General features: G+C 42.2%; 1 protein-coding gene and 2 pseudogenes across 1 annotated transcript; 1 reads left to right on the plus strand and 2 right to left on the minus strand.

Moving 5' to 3' along the window:
* Positions 1-894: 894 nt before the first annotated feature.
* Positions 895-3,115, minus strand: LOC104808352 (translation initiation factor eIF-2B subunit alpha). Its single transcript, XM_019201925.1, is given in 6 exon segments — positions 895-1,051; positions 1,554-1,794; positions 2,101-2,230; positions 2,306-2,458; positions 2,652-2,725; positions 2,728-3,115. Coding segments are annotated over 6 exon segments (984 nt in total). The 5' UTR covers positions 3,056-3,115; the 3' UTR covers positions 895-993.
* Positions 3,116-3,822: 707 nt separating this feature from the next.
* On the plus strand, positions 3,823-11,915 carry LOC104808069 (annotated as a pseudogene).
* A 1,260-nt stretch (positions 11,916-13,175) lies between these two features.
* On the minus strand, positions 13,176-18,431 carry LOC104808071 (annotated as a pseudogene).
* Between the last annotated feature and the right edge of the window lie 82 nt (positions 18,432-18,513).

Here is an 18,513-nt window from a genome sequence, read left to right on the forward strand (position 1 = left end):
TTTATTCCACTCATATGGTTAATATGATTTTGGCACACCATCTACCCATACATATATACAATACAATTTAAATATGACTAATGTTAGCTTTAAATATTTAAAATCAATTTATAAAAAATAAGTAAATTTTAATATTATGTATATCTCTTAATAAAACCAAATTAATAATTTTGGTTTTTGTTATATTAATATCTTGATAGCAAATGTTTTAAATCTAATACCCCCCCCACACACACACATACACACACACACATATATATATGTATATATAACCAAAATAAATCCCTTCGCCACTTGTGAAACATATTAAATAGTGACATGAACAGATATCCGTTTGGGGACAAAAATAAATTCTCGATCTATAAAAATATAATATATATTACCAAAAAAATGAACATATTTCTCCAGGACCATTTTATCAACACGATACGATTATGGTGGTATCGTATGGTCCATTTTGAGTTTCTTTCCTCGCAATAAATGCACTCCCACTAGTAACAAAATTTCTCACTTTTATATCTTATAAAATAAAATTTCCCATGCATTATATTTATTCACACATTGAGCATCAACAAAAACGGACAGATTGTTCGTTTTCTGGACTTTTTATTTCGTTTGGCAGATTGTTTGGGCAAGTAAATATATCATTAATTAATTTTAACTTCGCACACGTGTAAATCCAAACGTGTAGGGCTTCCTAAACACCATTGTTTCGTGAAAAAAAAAAAAACAGGGTTTGTATTTCTTTCTTTTTTAAATATCAATTAACAAAAGAAATGGTGGTTTAGGCCAAAAAGAAACAAGAGAAAACGGGGGAGAGAATTCTTACAAGACAAGAAGAGGTCAGAGGTAGAGCTGAATGAGCTCATCGCTGACAACAGAAGGAGACAGAACTCCCAAATCTGTGAAGAGCAGCGTCAAGTACTGCGGCGGCGTATAATCTCTTGCCGACGTTTCCACCTCAACTTTCCCCGGAATCTTCACTCCAAACTCTTATCGGCCACAACGCCGGCGCCATATCCTTCTGGTCCAACGGGTAAAGCCTCCCAAACTGCAACATTACATAACCTCGGAATCTTGTAATCATATCCGCGTATCAGATTCTGGTATCTGAATGTAGGGGTGCGAGCGAGTTGGGTACCCGAGTTTTTGGAGGTACTGGGGCTTCGGCCTTGCCTCCACGTGGTTTATGGCCGAAGTATCTCGGCCTCAGCTTCACCAGACTCGGGTACCCCCGGGTCAGATATCATCCCAACCCGAGAAAACATACAAATTTTTGCCGACCGAGTTGACCATCATTCTATAGTGGTAATTTTGTACAAAATAAACCTAGATATAACTGTAACTACCCTAAAATTCTGGGGGTATAAACGTCATTTTGCATGTTGATGGATACCAGCAACCGTCACATGATGGCAAAACCAAACCTGCGGTCCGGGTTCCTATTCTCATCCTACTCGTACTCGGCCTCGTTCACTACTGAATACCCACATTCCAGGTACCCGTCTCAGATGGGTACCCGTGGGTTTACCGAATGAAAAATTCTTGCTTACCTTGTAACTTTTGCGGCTACATAGACAGGTTTGTTCATACTGTATGCAACGAGTGCGATCTGGTAAGTTCCCATCATGTTGATTATGCCGCCGCTCTCTATGACTGCATCAGCCCCGACGAATATCATGTCTACCTCGTCCATGCTATATGCCACGGCGGTATTCAAAAGCAGTCTCACAGGGACATCGAGCTTTGCTAGCTCGTTGGATAGCAGAACTCCGGTCCCGTCAGGCCTTCCCTCTGCAATTCTTTGAACGATGAAACCTAGAGTGAGTGGCCTCGCAAAACAAGAGCTGTTTTGAAAGGTTTAAAGGTTAAACGCAAAGATAAAAATGCCAGTTTATGAGAGGAAGGGCAATGGCGGAAATGTACAAGACTGACGTAAATGCATATACAACAATGGTGGTTTGGGGTTTTCTGTAGAATTTGGCAAAAAAAAGAGTTCGGCAGTTTCCAAGGGGGTTATGGAAAAGACAATGCGAACAAGATATACCAAAGATAGTAAGAACGTGTTGAACAACATAAAAGGGCATTTCGAGACAGAACCTGTGCAGAAAACTCGAAAGAGTTTGTTGTTCTTTAGAACTTCAAGAACAACTCTAGAGAATCCATGAACCAAAATTGTACAATCATCGAATATAAAATCTTGACTAAGCATTGCAATAATCCTTCGTGGCTGCGATTTGATCTTACGATTTGGTATCTTTGGGAAAATGGGAATATCAACTCAGCACTATCACCAGTTATGTACCTTGAATGATATTTCCCCGAATTTCTCTGCACGCTCAAGCAGACAAGACTTAGCTGAATTGAAATCCTCGTATTCTAAAGCAGATGTTCTCGTCACATATCTGATAAACAGATCAAATCCCGCAGTTAAGGAGATTGATGTTTTGTCCCATGACTAGCAAATTGAACAACACAAACATTACAAGCTCTGAAAGCAGACAGTTTATACAGATCGAATACATTGACGATATCAATTTTCTTCCCATACAGAACTATCCACAGAGATATTGAATTGAAAGCCCATGTTCTTGGAAAGCTAAATCGATGAAATGGAAAGAAATTCAAATGTACATGAGAGAGACACTCACTCTCAGTGTATCGGAGGCCTTTTTTAGCTCAATCTCAAGCTCCATCATAGTCATCGCCTCGCTGGCGCGAATACTGCCGCTAACGCACGAATAGCCGCGATGGCCTCCGCCAGATCCGGCTGCTTTCGCCAGTTGTTGAACTCGTCGATCACGACGAACGATTCACCGGTTCCCACGCCGGAGGAAGCGGCAGCGGTAGCGGAGGAGACGGTCTGCTGCTGGTCTGCGCCGCCGACGGCGGCCTGAGCTTGGGCCAACCAGTCGCAGGTGATGACGCCGTGGTGCTCCGCGCGCGTCTGATAGTAGGCCGAGATGGCGTCAGGATTAGGGTTAGGGTTTTCCATGGGAGGTGAATTCGAGCTTCGTTGCCCGTCGAGGATGAACGAGGCTGATCTCCGCCACATTTGATTTTTTTTTTCTTTTTTTTTTCCGTCACTTTCCCGATAAAATGTTCAGCAGAGAAAAGAAAACGACGGAAAAAGGACATTGACAAAACTAGGTCGTCTTATTGACATGGGCCCTTAATGAAGCCCAATTGTATTTCCTAATAAAAGCCCAAATTAGCTAAGTAAATAAAATATGGCCCAAAACTGATTTTGCATGTTCTTGCCCTTTTCCCCTTTTCTCAGAGGCTTTCAACTTTACTTCCGTAGTTGTCGTATATATATATATAACTTTTTTTTTCATAATCACCCGAAATCGAGTATTTACCCGACAAAATTTGTCAAGATCCACCATCAAATATTATCTTGGTGTAATTTCATAATTATATGGTAGGATATTTAATTCTTTTCCACAAAGCTAAAAGAAAAAGATAATCGAGGTTCCATTTCGAAAGCTTTAAACCCATTCAAATTCGTCCCAAAAATTCAAATGTCCGAATCATATGAATTACCAAAAAATGAAGCCCGACTTCAAATCTTATATATAAGGGCTCATCGTCCTTTTGGATCGCCAATCTACTTGTCCTAAACCGATTATTAATTTCAACATTAAACCGGTTCTATAATCTCTCCTCACACATTAAACCGGGAACATCTTATACCGGGTTAATCAATAATCCTTATTATATTCATTAATCTCTCTTCATAATTTCATGATTTACTCTATTTTCTTTCCTTATAAATTTGTAGAGTGCAACTCTTGTCTGACCAAATTCACTCACTGTCTTATGGATCTGAACCCCCTGGACGACGAAGACGGTCACCACCATTTGATCCCACAGAACGATACCAGGGATCGCCGCCGCCACGATGAGCGGCTTCCGACCGCTGCCGGGAGTCAGAGATCTGCGTTCCAGATTGAGGACATTGTGTCGCGTGTACGACACCGGTGGAAGATCTCGCTCGACATGCGGTACATCGTTCTTGGTGCTTCTCTAACTGTCGTCCTCGTTCTCGTGTTCTTGTTCATCGATACTCGTGGATTCTTCTCGGCGGATCCCTCGGGGCTTAAGTTGGATCCGATGTCGAGTCCAGCCCGTGCTCTGTATCTCTTGAGACAGCAACAGTTCGCGCTTGTCTCCCTCTGGAATAGTACGTTGGTTGATCATTCCCTTGATAGAACTACCAATAATAATTCCTCGAATGCGATTGGTTCTTCTGGTTTCGGATCGTCTGTGGCGATTGAGGATGTGAAATCTGCGGTTGCAAAGCATATTTCGTTGAATAAGGAGATTCAGGAGGCGCTTGTGTCACCGCACAGGACCGGGAATTACTCCCATGACGGCGGAAGTTCCGGTGATCTGATGGGTTATTACAAGTACGACAGATGTAGAAAGGTTGATCAGAAATTGTCCGAGCGGAGAACGATTGAATGGAACCCGCGACCGGACAAGTATCTCTTTGCAATCTGTCTATCGGGCCAAATGAGCAATCATTTGATTTGCCTAGAGAAACATATCTTCTTCGCCGCACTTCTGGGTCGAGTTCTGGTGATCCCGAGCCCTAAGTTTGATTATCAGTATGATAGAGTGATAAACGTGGATAGCATCAATACTTGCTTGGGAAGAAATGTTGTCATTTCTTTCGATCAGTTCATGGAGAAGGAGAAGAAGAAGATTGCTGGAAACAGAAAGTTCATTTGCTACTTCTCATTGTCACAGCCTTGCTATGTGGACGAGGATCACATCAAGAAGCTGAAGGGATTGGGGGTTTCCATTGGAGGGAAGCTTGAGCCACCTTGGAGTGAAGATATAAAGAAGCCGACGAAGAGGACTTCTCAAGAGGTAGTGGAAAAGTTTGTTTGATGAAGACGAAGTGCAAGACACTTATCAAATCGAGTAGACTCATTTTGGTGACGGCTCAACGGTTCATTCAGACTTTCTTGGGGAAAAACTTTATTGCTGTCCATTTCCGGAGACATGGGTTCCTGAAGTTCTGGTACGTTTTCTTCAATCACATATCTGGTTTAAAGTATGGAACTTTTACCATTATATCTGGGAATGGAATAGTACAGGTATATACTCGGAACTAGTTTGTTCAAATTTCATGGACCGAACATTGTGTTATACTCGGTTATAGCTATGATGTTATACTTGTAGTAGAATATTTTTGTCTTATAGTTCCCTGAGAACATAGCTATGATCAAAGAGTTCTATGGCAATAGAATATTTGTAGCTCATTCTCCACAGATTCTGACATCCAAACAGCATTTGGATCTGGTTCTTGAATGTGAGTGTATATGTATCCATTATGTAGCATTGCTTAGGCGCTAGATCATAGCAATATTGGTCAATGTTGCGATCAAGATACGGTCAGGTTATTAGTTCCTCACACATGTATGTTTGGTTATCTAATGTATTTGAATATTGCGTCTGTATCAAAATGAAGTCTGACAAACTGATAAACCACTGCGTGTATACAGCAGAAGGAACAAGAGGAAGAGAAGGGAAGCCATGGGTGAAGGAGTTGCAGAGCAAGGAAAGGAAGAAACCTCGATGGAAAAGACTGGGAAAACCGTTGCTGCAGAAGAGAACCAGGAGACAGGTGGTAGAGCAACAATGATTACCTAGGATATTTGGTTACCAACACGTAGGGGGTGCAGAGGTTGTTATGCAGGGGAAGGGAATCAAATGCCACCTCATCAAATTCTGTTGAGGCATGGTTGCTATATATATTTACGTTTTCTCTTTTAGATGGGTATGTTGGTTTTTATTTAAGAGTGAAGTAGAGAAGAGAGTGGTGTTCCTCTATGTAAACTTGGTATTTGTATTTCTCTGGGTTCCTTTTGAAATACAAATCTCTATTATCTATACAAGGTTCTATTAAAAGTGGTATCAGAGCATCATATCGATCCTACCATGCCGCCGAAAGACAATCGTATCGAACAGTTGGAAGATTTGGTGAACTCTAAACTAGGAAAATTCGAGTCTGCCATGGGAGCGATGCAGGACCGATTCGCGTCAGCCACAGGTGTGATGCAAGGTCAGGTTTCCGTCGTCCAGAAGAAGATGGGTCGTATGGAGGTGTTGAAGCAGATGATGCAGACCTTGCTTGACCAACGCATCCCCCCTGATAAACGTCCATCCGTACCATTCTCAGGGGACCAGTCAACTTGTGCTCAGACGTCTCCGGACTCTCGAGGCAAGACCCCGATCGACGTCCCAGGTTCGTCGGTTCCGGTGGCTCGGTTACCCACTGTTGCTCAGAATCTGGAAGTTGTCCCTGATGAGGCACCGTTGCTTCTGCAACCTCCGGGTAACGATTTCACTTTACAAAAAATTGAAATGCCGATTTTCGAGGGTGACAACGTTGCAGGTTGGATTGTCAGAGCTGAACGCTATTTTCGGTTCGGAGGTATCAGTGATCCTGATAAACTTCGATACGCGACACTAAGCATCGATGGGGAAGTGCTTCACTAGCATGAATGGCAGCACAACAATCGACCATTTGTCGACTGGCCAGATTTCAAACAGCGATTGTTGGAGCGATTTGATGTGCAGATCGCGAGATCGGCTAAAGCTCGGTTGTTTTCTCTGAAACAAGTGGGTTCGGTCTTGGATTATGTGCGCAGGTTTGAGGAATTGTTGGGTCAACTCACGCACGTTGATGTGGATGTTCTCGAGTGCGCCTTCAAAAATGGGTTGTGGGCGGACATCCGAAACATGGTGGAAGTTTTGGAGCCTCCGGGTCTCGAGCGTACCATGGCGCTCGCCCTGAAACTAGATAGTTCTCCGATGGGGTTCTTTGCTGGGAAATCGGGGGACCATCGCGGCTTCAAGCATCAACAGTCGTAGGCGGCGAATCCCTTTCGCACGATCACTTTGCCAGCTGGTGGATCTGGTGGGCCACAACGTACAGGCTTCACTAGAAGGGTTGACTCCACTGGGCTTTCTCCATCAGGCCCATCTGCTACAAGCCCAACTCCATTACCTTCTGGAATAAAATCTTCAGGGGTCCGCCGCATCTCCGATACAGATCTCGACGAAAAAAGGAGGAGAGGGGTTTGCTTCAGATGTGACGAGCGTTACTTTTTCGGCCATAAATGCAAAGATCGGGAGCTTCAGGTTATAGTGGTGAAAGAGGACAGCGAATTTTTGTTGCCGGAAGACGATGTTCCGGACGCAGATTCCGAAACACCGGCGGAGCCGAAGGAACCGGCGGAGCTTTCCCTCAACTCCGCAGTGGGCATCACGTCACCGTCAACCCTGAAAGTGCGAGGTTCAATTCGTGGCCAAGCAGTGGTGGTGATGATAGATTGCGGGGCAACCCATAATTTCATCTCATTGGATGTTCTGGATAAACTGCGCTTGCAGCCGTCATCGACGTCGGGGTATGGTGTTGCACTCGACACCGGGGTAACTATTCGAACAACAGGGATTTGTCGGGCATTGATGTTGACGATGCATCATCTGGAGATTCTCGCTGACTTTCTGCCCTTAGAGCTTGGAAGCGCCGACGTCATCCTCAGGGTTCAATGGTTACGGACCTTGGGTAATATTCAGATGAATTTTGAGAAACTGGTAATGAAGTTCACAACGGGATCGACTCAGGTGACTCTTACAGGCGACCCTCACCTACATAATTCCCTCGTTACTTTTAAGTCTTTGATTAAAACTATTCCGGCAAGTGAAGTGAGCTATATGGTGGAGTTCAGTGCGCTGTGTTCTATGGCAGAGCCTGGGGAGACACCGAGTATTCTGGCCCAGATTTTGGAAGAGTTTAGCGGGGTATTTGTTGAGCCCTCTGGTCTGCCGCCATCTCGAGGTCGAGAACATTCCATTTCCTTGCAGCCAGGTGCCGGTCCTGTTAGTGTCAGGCCCTTTCGGTACCCGCATGCCCATAAAGAAGAGATCGAACGGATGGTTAAGGAAATGTTACAGGCTGGCATTATTCAGCCGAGTACAAGTCCATTCTCTAGCCCTGTGTTGCTGGTTAAGAAAAAAGATGGTAGCTGGAGGTTCTGTGTCGACTACAGGGCATTGAATCGAGTGACGGTGCCGGATAAATTTCCAATCCCTATGATTGATCAGTTGCTGGACGAATTATTTGGCGTGACTATCTTTTCTAAGCTTGACCTCCGCTCGGGATATCATCAAATAAGGATGCGAATGGATGATGTTCATAAGACTGCGTTTAGGACACATGACGGCCATTACGAATTCCTCGTAATGCCGTTCGGCCTGACCAACGCTCCGGCAACCTTCCAAGCAATGATGAATCATCTCTTCCGGGGAAGGGAATCGTCGGCAGCTGAACGCATCAAACATTTGAAGGCGGTGCTGACAGTTTTGGAGAAGCATCAACTATTTGCAAATATGAAGAAGTGTCTCTTTGGCAAGGATAAGATTGAGTACTTGGGCCATGTAATTTCACAGCAGGGGGTTCGCACTGATCCTTCTAAGACTGAAGCAATGCGACTCTCGCCTTATCCATCGTCGGTTAAAGCACTTCGAGGGTTCTTGGGCCTTACGGGATACTACAGGTGCTTTGTTCGGAATTACAACATGTTGGCCCGACTTCTCACACAGTTATTGAAGAAGGACAGTTTCCATTGGACAGATGTGGAGGCTGCTGCCTTCGACACTCTAAAGGCTGCCATGATGTCAACTCCGGTTCTGATCTTGCCCGATTTCTCGGACACGTTCGTAGTAGATGCCGATGCTTCGGGGTTCGGCATTGGGGCGGTGTTAATGCAGAAAAATCGGCCAATTGCGTATTACAGTCATGGATTGTCCAGCCGTGATCAGGTGAAACCAGTGTATGAACGAGAGCTGATGGCGGTGGTACTGGCTGTTCAATGATGGCGACACTACTTGTTGGGCCGCAGGTTTGTGGTTCATACGGATCAGAGGGCGCTGAAGTATCTTTTGAATCAGCGGGAGATTAACTTGGAGTATCAGAAATGGTTATCCAAGCTATTGGGCTACGATTTCGAGATTGTATACAAACCAGGGAACCTTAACAAGGCTACAGATGGATTATCTCGCATACCGACATCACCGAGTTTCTCATCAGTTACTGTTCTGTCAGCTCTAACCATTCCTAGTGTGATTGAAATGGAACAGCTACAGCGAGAGGTGGAGGCTGATCTGGTGCTCTCTGCGATATTGGCAAAACTGCGAGCACAACAAGAGGTTCCCCGTGGTTATCACCTTTGTCAAGGTACGTTGTTATTCAACGAACGCTTTGTTATTCCGTCACAATCTGCGATGATTCCTATTATTCTACGGGAGTTCCATGACAGCCCCATGGGTGGGCATTCTGGGTTGCTGAAGACTATGAAACGGGTTCAAGCTGTTTTTTATTGCGGGGCATGAAGGCCCAAATTCAGCAATATGTCGCCCAATGTGTGGTATGCCAGCAGAATAAGTATTCCACCTTGTCTCCAGCAGGGGTGTTGCAGCCTCTTCCTATTCCGGTTCGCATATGGGAAGACATCTCGATGGATTTTATCGAGGGATTACCAAGATCGGCGGGTTTTGATACTATCTTGGTAGTGGTGGACAGGTTGAGTAAATTTAGTCACTTCATGGGATTGCGTCATCCGTTTACTGCGGTTCAAGTGGCTGAATTATTTGTTCGGGAAATCGTACGCCTGCATGGGTTTCCCCGCTCCATAGTTTCGGATAGAGACCACATATTTCTCAGTCATTTTTGGACTGAATTATTTCGGTTGGCAGGGACTCGGCTGAAATATAGTACCGCCTTCCACCCACAGACCGATGGACAATCAGAGGTGGTCAACCGTTGTCTTGAAACGTATTTGCGATGTTTCGCTTGCGGGCATCCTCGGTCTTGGGCCAAATTTCTGCCATGGGTCGAGTTTTGGTTCAATATGTCTTATCATACGGCCCTCAAGACATGCCCTTTTCAGGTGGTTTATGGCAGAGACCCACCATCTCTGGTCCATTTTGAAAAGGGATCCACAGTGAATTTCGAGTTGGAAACAGCGTTGTTGGAAAGGGATAATATGATTGTGGAGATACGTCAGAATTTGGCTCGGGCACAACAACGGATGAAGAAATATGCTGATTTATCTCGCCGTGATGTGGAGTTGGCTATAGACGATTGGGTTTTTCTCAAGCTGCGACCGTATCGCCAACATTCTATGGCCAAACGTCGTTTTCAGAAGTTGGTAGCACGTTTTTATGGACCGTATGAAGTTCTGGAGTGCATTGGACCTGCCGCTTATAAGATCAGATTGCCGGCGGAAGCTCGTATTCATCCAGGTTTCCATATTTCGCAACTCAAGAAGGCAGTGGGGAGTGTGTCTCAGCCGATGGAGCTGCCGAAGGAGTTGTCGCCGGAATTGGAGCTGATTTTGGAACCAGATTCCTTGTTGGATTCTCGCTATAATGACCAGGGAAGTCTGGAGGTATTAATTTCATGGAGGGGTCTACATCACATGAGGCAACATGGGAGCTGGCCGAGACCTTCACCGAGCAATTTCCGTTGTTTCAGCTTGGGGACAAGCTGCGTCTCCAAGGGGGGGGTGTTGATAAACCACTGCATGTATACAACAGAAGGAACAAGAGGAAGAGAAGGGAAGCCATGGGTGAAGGAGTTGCAGAGCAAGGAAAGGAAGAAACCTCGATGGAAAAGACTGGGAAAACCGTTGCTGCAGAAGGGAACCAGGAGACAGGTGGCAGAGCAACAATGATTACCTAGGATATTTGGTTACCAACACGTAGGGGGTGCAGAGGTTGTTATGCAGGGGAAGGGAATCAAATGCCACCTCAACAAATTCTGTTGAGGCATGGTTGCTATATATATTTACGTTTTCTCTTTTAGATGGGTATGTTGGTTTTTATTTAAGAGTGAAGTAGAGAAGAGAGTGGTGTTCCTCTATGTAAACTTGGTATTTGTATTCCTCTGGATTCCTTTTGAAATACAAATCTCTATTATCTATACAAGGTTCTATTACAAACCTATCAACCGACTTTTTTTTTTCAGCAATGCAAAAACGCCAAGTTGCTTTTTATCCAATCCCACAAGCAGGAGCAGCAGACTGCATAACTCGGATAGTTGAAAAGGCAAATGCACCTGTCATCTATTTTTCTACAGATGCTGCAGAAAGTGAAACGAGCCTGCTTCAGTCACTCATCTTCGTGGACGGAAATGTCGTGCCACTTGTCAAACGCCCACCTCGTAATTCAGCTGAAAAGTGGGATGCTTTGTTGTATAGACAGGGTATAGAAGATGACTCTCAGGTAAGAATGTTACCGCTTCTCTTTGGCCTTTTTAGGGGGATTTTACAGGCGAAAACACAAAAAACAAAACATCCACATTTTCACCTTGAATTACAAAAAGAAAAATCACCAGAGACAGTGTTTGTTTCGTCGGAGTTCCATTCTAGTACACTTTTGGCATCTTTTTAGCAAAATTGCATCTGGTGAAATTAGGATCTTTTCAATTTCTGGTTACTTGATGGATTGGGATCTAGTCGTAGCTATTGTCTAATACATCCAATTGGGTTGTAAATTTTTTTGTCCGGGAGAGGGCAAATAAGTGTTCTAATCTTACCAAATTTACCCTAAAAGTCACGACTAGACGTATTATACAAGGTGTGGAAAAATGCAAAGGAAACATTCATATAAGACTGTGTGTTAACTTTCTTTACTCGGGTTTTTGGTAACGTGCGTAGGTGGAAGCGATGTTGGACAAGACGATATGCGCAATGTCAAGAGTCTTTATAGGAGCCTCGGGATCGACCTTCACAGAGGATATCCTTCGGTTGAGGAAAGGCTGAAAAACTTCCTCTATATGCGACGAGCACCTCTGCCAAGGTGAAGATCCTAACTTTATAGCAGAAGATGAATAAGCGACGCCATTGATTGACATCGGATTGCTTGGTGAGAAAATCTCTGAATGGAAAAGTTTTGTTTATTGGATTCACATTCATTCATTCATTCATTCATGTGTATGATATAGTGTATTATGTAGTATCTCCGATCCTTTCCAGATATACGATTACTAACCCGACATTGTCTTGGACTGTGATAGTGTCTGTAAAATTAAAGTTTCTGAACTGTTCCTCTATAGTTGGAATGAAAGTCCGGGAGAACAACTATGGTACCAGATGTCTCCCTAATTTTCGGAATCAGGTAAAAAAAGATAAGATGTGCAACTCACCCCCATTTCATCCCAAAATTAATGGGTTGGATTAATTTAAACCAATACCAAATGGTTTTTTTTTCCCATTAAGATTCATTTTTTTTGGGTAAGGTTTAGTGATTTCATTCAATTAAAAACTCTCTTAACCATGAAAGGTGAGACTTGTTTGCTGTTTTCGACTTTACGTGGAAATTAGCAGTGGTGGCCATTTCGGGTTTCGGTTCGATTATTTCGGGTTCGGTTATTTCGGTTATAAAAAAATCATATACCCAAACGGTTATATAGATTTATTCGGTTCAGTTCGGTTTCGGTTTAGTTTAGTTCGGTTTTTGCATAATAAATTATAACCAAACGGTTAAATTTTTCGGTTTATTCGGTTCGGTTTTAGATCGATTCGGTTCGGTTATGATATATTTTTTTAAAAAAAAGAATATTAATCATATACAAACTTCAAAATATATATCCAAATAAATCCATAAAATAATTAATTCTCCGAAAAAGTTACAAAAAAATCTAAAAAAACTTCAATAATTAGATTAAAAGTTAAAAATATTAAATTTTATGGTTTATTAGATGAAACACATAAGGTACAAATGAACTACAAAAAAATAATACTAATAGTGATAAGGGTAAAAATAAAATATTATAAAAACCCTAATAACCGTTCGGTTAACCGATGTTATTCGGTTATTAACCGAACCGAACCCGAAAGGTTATTCAACTTCCTCAACCGTTCGGTTATTAAACAAATAACTTCGGTTCGGTTCGGTTATTCGGTTAATAACCGAAATGGCCACCCCTGGAAATTAGTCTGCAGTGTTGTTGAGTACTGCGATTATCAATCAGGACAGGACCATGAAAGGTGGGAAATCAAATTTCTGTATCAGTGCAAGAAGCATCAAACAAAGCTGCGCAAATCAGTCATCAGTGGCAAGAAAAAGAGCCTAGGAAGATGAATACTTTTTCAAGTAATTGACCAAAATGAAAATGGTGTAACCATGCGTTTAGTACTTAAACTGTATAGTTCTCCATCCGCTGAAATATGGCACTGCTGGTCATGACAATCATTAACCACACTTAAACCAAGCTCGGTTAACACTTTATCAGCAGCATCACTCAGTTCCCTCTGCCACAGCTATCCCCATGTCTGCTTTCTTGAGAGCGGGTGCACCATTCACACCTTCTCCCGACATTCCAACCATGTCCTTCTTTTCTTGTAAGATCTTTACAATCTCATACTTGTGTTCTGAAATGGCCCAAAAGTCCATGATCAGAAACCAGAAGCAAATCTGAAACTCCATGATTCAATGTGAAGAGGGTTTTGCGATTGTGCAAACCAGGAAATACTCCAGCCTAACAAAGAGCAAGGGGGATACATGTTCGTTCCCATCCCAAGGCGTCTGCCCATGTGCCTTGCAATTGCCAACCTACATATTTGTGCAAGCAGATCTTAAGCTTTCTCATCCATACCTCCAAGGGATTAAGGTCTGCATACGCATGTGTGTGTGTTGGATCAAGCAAGCGACATAGCTCTCAGTGATGGGTGCGATTGTCAACAGAAGAAAACTTGCTATTACAACAACCACCGAGTCACTTTCTCGTCATCGCTGGAGACAAAATTTGACCCTTGTTACAATGCATACTGCAAATTTATAAACAATGGCATACTTTTGGAGCAATCTCATGTTTCGGTTGGCACAAGCTTAGGATCTGAAACATGGTCAAGCTGCATCAGCAATGTCATTCACTTGGGTTATAAAGGACCAACCCAGTTCGAGTTGGGAATGCTAGGGAAGGACCGACTTAGCTCAACATTAAGCTCACTTGTCGTGGGGTCTGAAATCGTGGGTTCGAATCAACCTCTCTTCATAAAAAAGCAGGGGTAAGACTATGGAAAAAGAAAAAAAAACGAGAACTCAAGTTCTTGATGTCTCTAGAAACTCCACAATTAGACAGAGTTATTTAGTAGCATCATCGATGATATTTCGAATATCCTGTGACCCATAATGAAAATATTCATGGTGAAAGGGAAATATTAGGTATTTTATATAATCTAAGCCTAAAGTCTCGCAATCTTTGGAACCTGTTCAGCGGCTCCCTTGCTAGCACGATACCATTTACCATCACAGTCATGTTATTGCAGTACGTGTGTTGACAGGAATCAATGGCAGGAAATGGGCTTCTACCTCCCTGGGATCAGCGAGCATGCTAACAATTGCTGCATCAATAGCATCCTGATTTTCTAGCCAAGAAGCCCGGCTTGCAAGAAACAAAATTGTGTCCTTGCCCATGAAATCGACAAAAACTTGCATGACATGGAAGAACACAACACTATCAACTATAAAGAAGATGAACTAAAACAGACACGAAGGATTCTTTGTAATTATTTCTTAAACAATGAGTCAGCCCATGCTGTATCTGCAGTATCAAGAAGTAGGCACTTTATATGACTGTTTTAGTTAGCTAGTTTTGCTAGCTACAGAATAAGCAATGTGTTGTTCCATTCCAAACGAGAAGGAAAATCAGCTTGCAAGAAGTAATTGCCTAGGCATACATTGGAAAAGATAAATGTGCATCTAAGCTGTGATATAAGAACCTTAAGTTCCTGTCTTTCTCAAGATTGTTCCAAATTTCCATATTTCCAAAGTATGAAGGATCAGCTTCGGAATTGTTTAGTCAATGCGGGAGGATTGGATTGTCTTCGTGTCGGTTGTTTTAGCCATATCAGTGATCCTAGAAGTCTAATCGCAGGGTGCTGCTCCCCTAGCCCTCTCATACATCAATACAAAGCTTATATTCTGAAGATGCATCCTAAAAAGCAACTAAAATAGAAGCATAGAATCAAGAATCTGAGGAAAGGAAGGACGGACCTGATGATTTCCGCACGCCGTTTAGCATTTTCAGCGATCCAAGAAGATCGGGAGCAATGCCTACCACCGAACTCCTCAACACAACTAAAATCATGCATACATGTCCGAGAGAGGATCTGAGTTTTGTTATTCTTATAATTTTTCTTGCAAGAGAGAGCTGGCTTAAAGAAAAGCCGGGCATCATGTTTTAGAATGTAAAGATATTTATCCGTATCTCGGGTAACAACAGATAAAGATACGGGCACTGAAACTTTCGGTCGAAATACGAGGTTCCAGGCCTCACTCCTCAAGGCGATGGACCACAAACTTAATGATACCCATAGGTATGCAGAATATCAGACAGCCCAACCCCATCCAGTGCCACTAATGCAAGCAAAGATTATGTTTGCATAGACAGGGATTAAAGTAGCCATCTGCAATATATGTAACAATGAAGATCTCAGAAAAAATAAGGTTTATTTACGTTACCGGGAAATAGAGTTAAGGATTCAGAAGTCTCACGAGCTGGGCGAGAATAAGATGCATTTGATGGTCATGAATACAGATTTTCTGGAAGCAAAATCGATATAACACACATACATATTTGTTTATATATATATATATATATGTATATATTTCAGCAATGACGAATATACCTCGAAGAAGGTGGTGAAGACAACTACCCAGTAGAAGAAAACAGTGACCAAAACTGGATATGTTCCTATGACAATACCCGTCGCGAATATCTGGTTGAGATTCCAACTGTCTGGTGTAGGAGATGGCCTCACTCGATCTTTAGAAATAGTCATTATAGTCCCTGAAGTGAGAGAAGAACAGAAAAGAGATGTCTCTTACGAATGATTAAATTCTTGCTCCTTAAGCCTTTCAGAGATGAAGGGGAAGACTTGAAAGGGTAAAAAATGCAATTTAGATACAGCTTGAAGCTGAAATACATTTCCATCGTTCGTTGAGTACTGTGACTATCAGGACCACGGAAGGTGGGAAATCAAATTTCCATATCAGTGAAAGAAGCATCAAATACAGCTGCACAAACCAGTGGTAAGAAGATAAAAGCTGAGAGAAGATAAATATTTTTAAATTAATGGGCACAAGAGTTGGATCACGTATCAAAAACCCCTTACCACTATACGTATGGGGATTGAGACGGCATATATCTGCAAATTCAAGCCAGCTAGTCAGTAAAACAAGAAAAAAAAAATCAGAAGTTTAGAATGAAATCACAAGTTCATGAATCATAATTTGCATATATCTCTTATATCTGTAATTAATACGGTGAATAAGTTTATTTGCAGGTAATGGCTCACACAGAAATCAATGCCTAGGTAATATGTTGTCACTGTAGTTCAAATCTCTGGCTAATATTTGTATGGGAGCAAGAATGAAAGTGGTGTAACCATTAGTTTTTTTTTTTTTTTTTTTTTTTTTGGTATGAATGTGTAACCATTAGTTTAGTACTTAACTGTATAGTTCTTCATCCTCTGAAATATATATAGCCCTGCTGGTCAAGACAGCACTGATAATCACACTTAAACCGGGCTCAGTTAACACTATATCAGCAGCACTTCTTGCAACATCAGTTGAATCAGCCACTGCTATTCCGATATCTACTTTCTTGAGAGCAGGTGCATCATTAAAAACTTTACAATCTTGTACTTGTGTTCTGAACATGGCACGATAGTTTATGATCGGAAAACAGAGCAATCCTGAAAGTCCATGATTTCGACTGGGAAGAAGGTTTTGTGATTGCAAACCGGGAATTACTCCAGCAAAACCCTCTGCAATTTCAATGAGCTCATCAACTAGAGCCATATCATGCTAATCTCTGTTGTGGCCTAATAAAGAGGAAGAGGGATACCTGTTGGTCCTCATCCCTACATATTTGAGCAAACAAATCTTAAGCTTTCTCATCCATACCTCCAAGGAATTAAGGTCTGCATGTTTGACTACGTGTGTGGGAGAAAACTTGCTGTTACAATAGCCACCGAGTCACTTTCTCGCCAATGCTGGAGATAGAATTTGATTCCAAAAGGAATCTTCTTACAGTGCCTGATATTTAGAATTACCAGTGATCATCTTAACGCAAACTCCAAGGTTGAGGGCTCTAAGGATGGTTTCAGCACTGTCATGCCCTGGAGGATTGATCAATGGCAAAAGAACACAAAACTTCCATGGCCCTCCATGACTGCTTTTGCTTTTCTCTGGAATTTCCTGGAAACAAATACTAAATGATGTAGATAATCTGGAGAACATTTTGTTATTGTAATGTTTTGCTTCTAGCAGTACCGCCCGATTAAAAGACAGAAGGAAGAAGACAAAAACCTTACCTGATAAGCAACTGCAAGAGACCTCAATCCTTTTTCTGCAAATTTATCAATGATGGCGTACACTCTTGGTGCAATCTCATCTTTCAGTTGGCAATGGCATAAGCTTCCTGTTTTATCACAGCAAGAGATCCATTCCAGCCATTTCCACTATCGCAGTCATCCTTTTGTTAATGGCACCCTTTTAGAATGAAATTGCGAAAAGAGGTAAAACTTTTACCAACAAACTGTAAATAATTAGCAAATTCTGGTTTCTTATCAATTCAATTTATTCTAGTGATTTACAGGAGAAAATAAAGAGAAGTCTCCAAAATACTACAGGAAAATGGAACCTGAGATTTGAACCTGCCGAGAAAGTCTGTGAGACCAAATTGCAAGTGTGACAGATAGTACAGTTGGCATGGCTATGGGTATCCCTCCAATCAGTAGGATGAGAATATTGTTGATTCCAATCCTGTATGAGCGATGTTGTATAGGGAACATAACAATGATTTTAGGAAGCAATCCTCCAGCAATGGAGCAAATGCAGAAGTTTCCAATTGACGTAAGGGCCTACAAGAAAATATTTCAAAGAAAAATGTCATGCGTCGAAATCATGGACAATGCCTCCGCAGCTTTTAGAACTCATTTGGTTTCCCAATGATTCACCTCCACCAATAAGATTCTGTCAAGCGAAACAGGGAAGGAACAAATGATCGAGAAGTTGCTGAATATGTCTAACAACATCTGTGTTATTCACCAAGTATGCTGCTTTTCCAAAGAATGTGTTCAGACCAGTAGCTATAACAACAGCTTCAATTTCACCTTGCTTACAAGTAGAACCTGAAAAGGCTTCGTCACCTTTCTTCTTGGTCACAGCTAATGATTCTCTTGTCAGCACCGACTGCAGGAGGGCATTTTCAAACAGTTTAAATGGCTACAAAGAGAACACTAAAACAGGAAAGAGATGTAACCAAGTGCTAAATCTTCTTTATGCGTGTGCCTGCTCAATTTTCAAAGGGTCTCCTTCATGAAGACGAGCATCTGCAGGAATGATATCCTCGAGCTTTAAACTAATTATATCCCCAGGTATCAAAATAGATACATCTAGCTCTTGCCAATGCCCATATCTAAT

Source organism: Tarenaya hassleriana, unplaced genomic scaffold (assembly GCF_000463585.1).
Source record: "Tarenaya hassleriana unplaced genomic scaffold, ASM46358v1 Cleome14, whole genome shotgun sequence".
Lineage (NCBI taxonomy): Eukaryota > Viridiplantae > Streptophyta > Magnoliopsida > Brassicales > Cleomaceae > Tarenaya > Tarenaya hassleriana.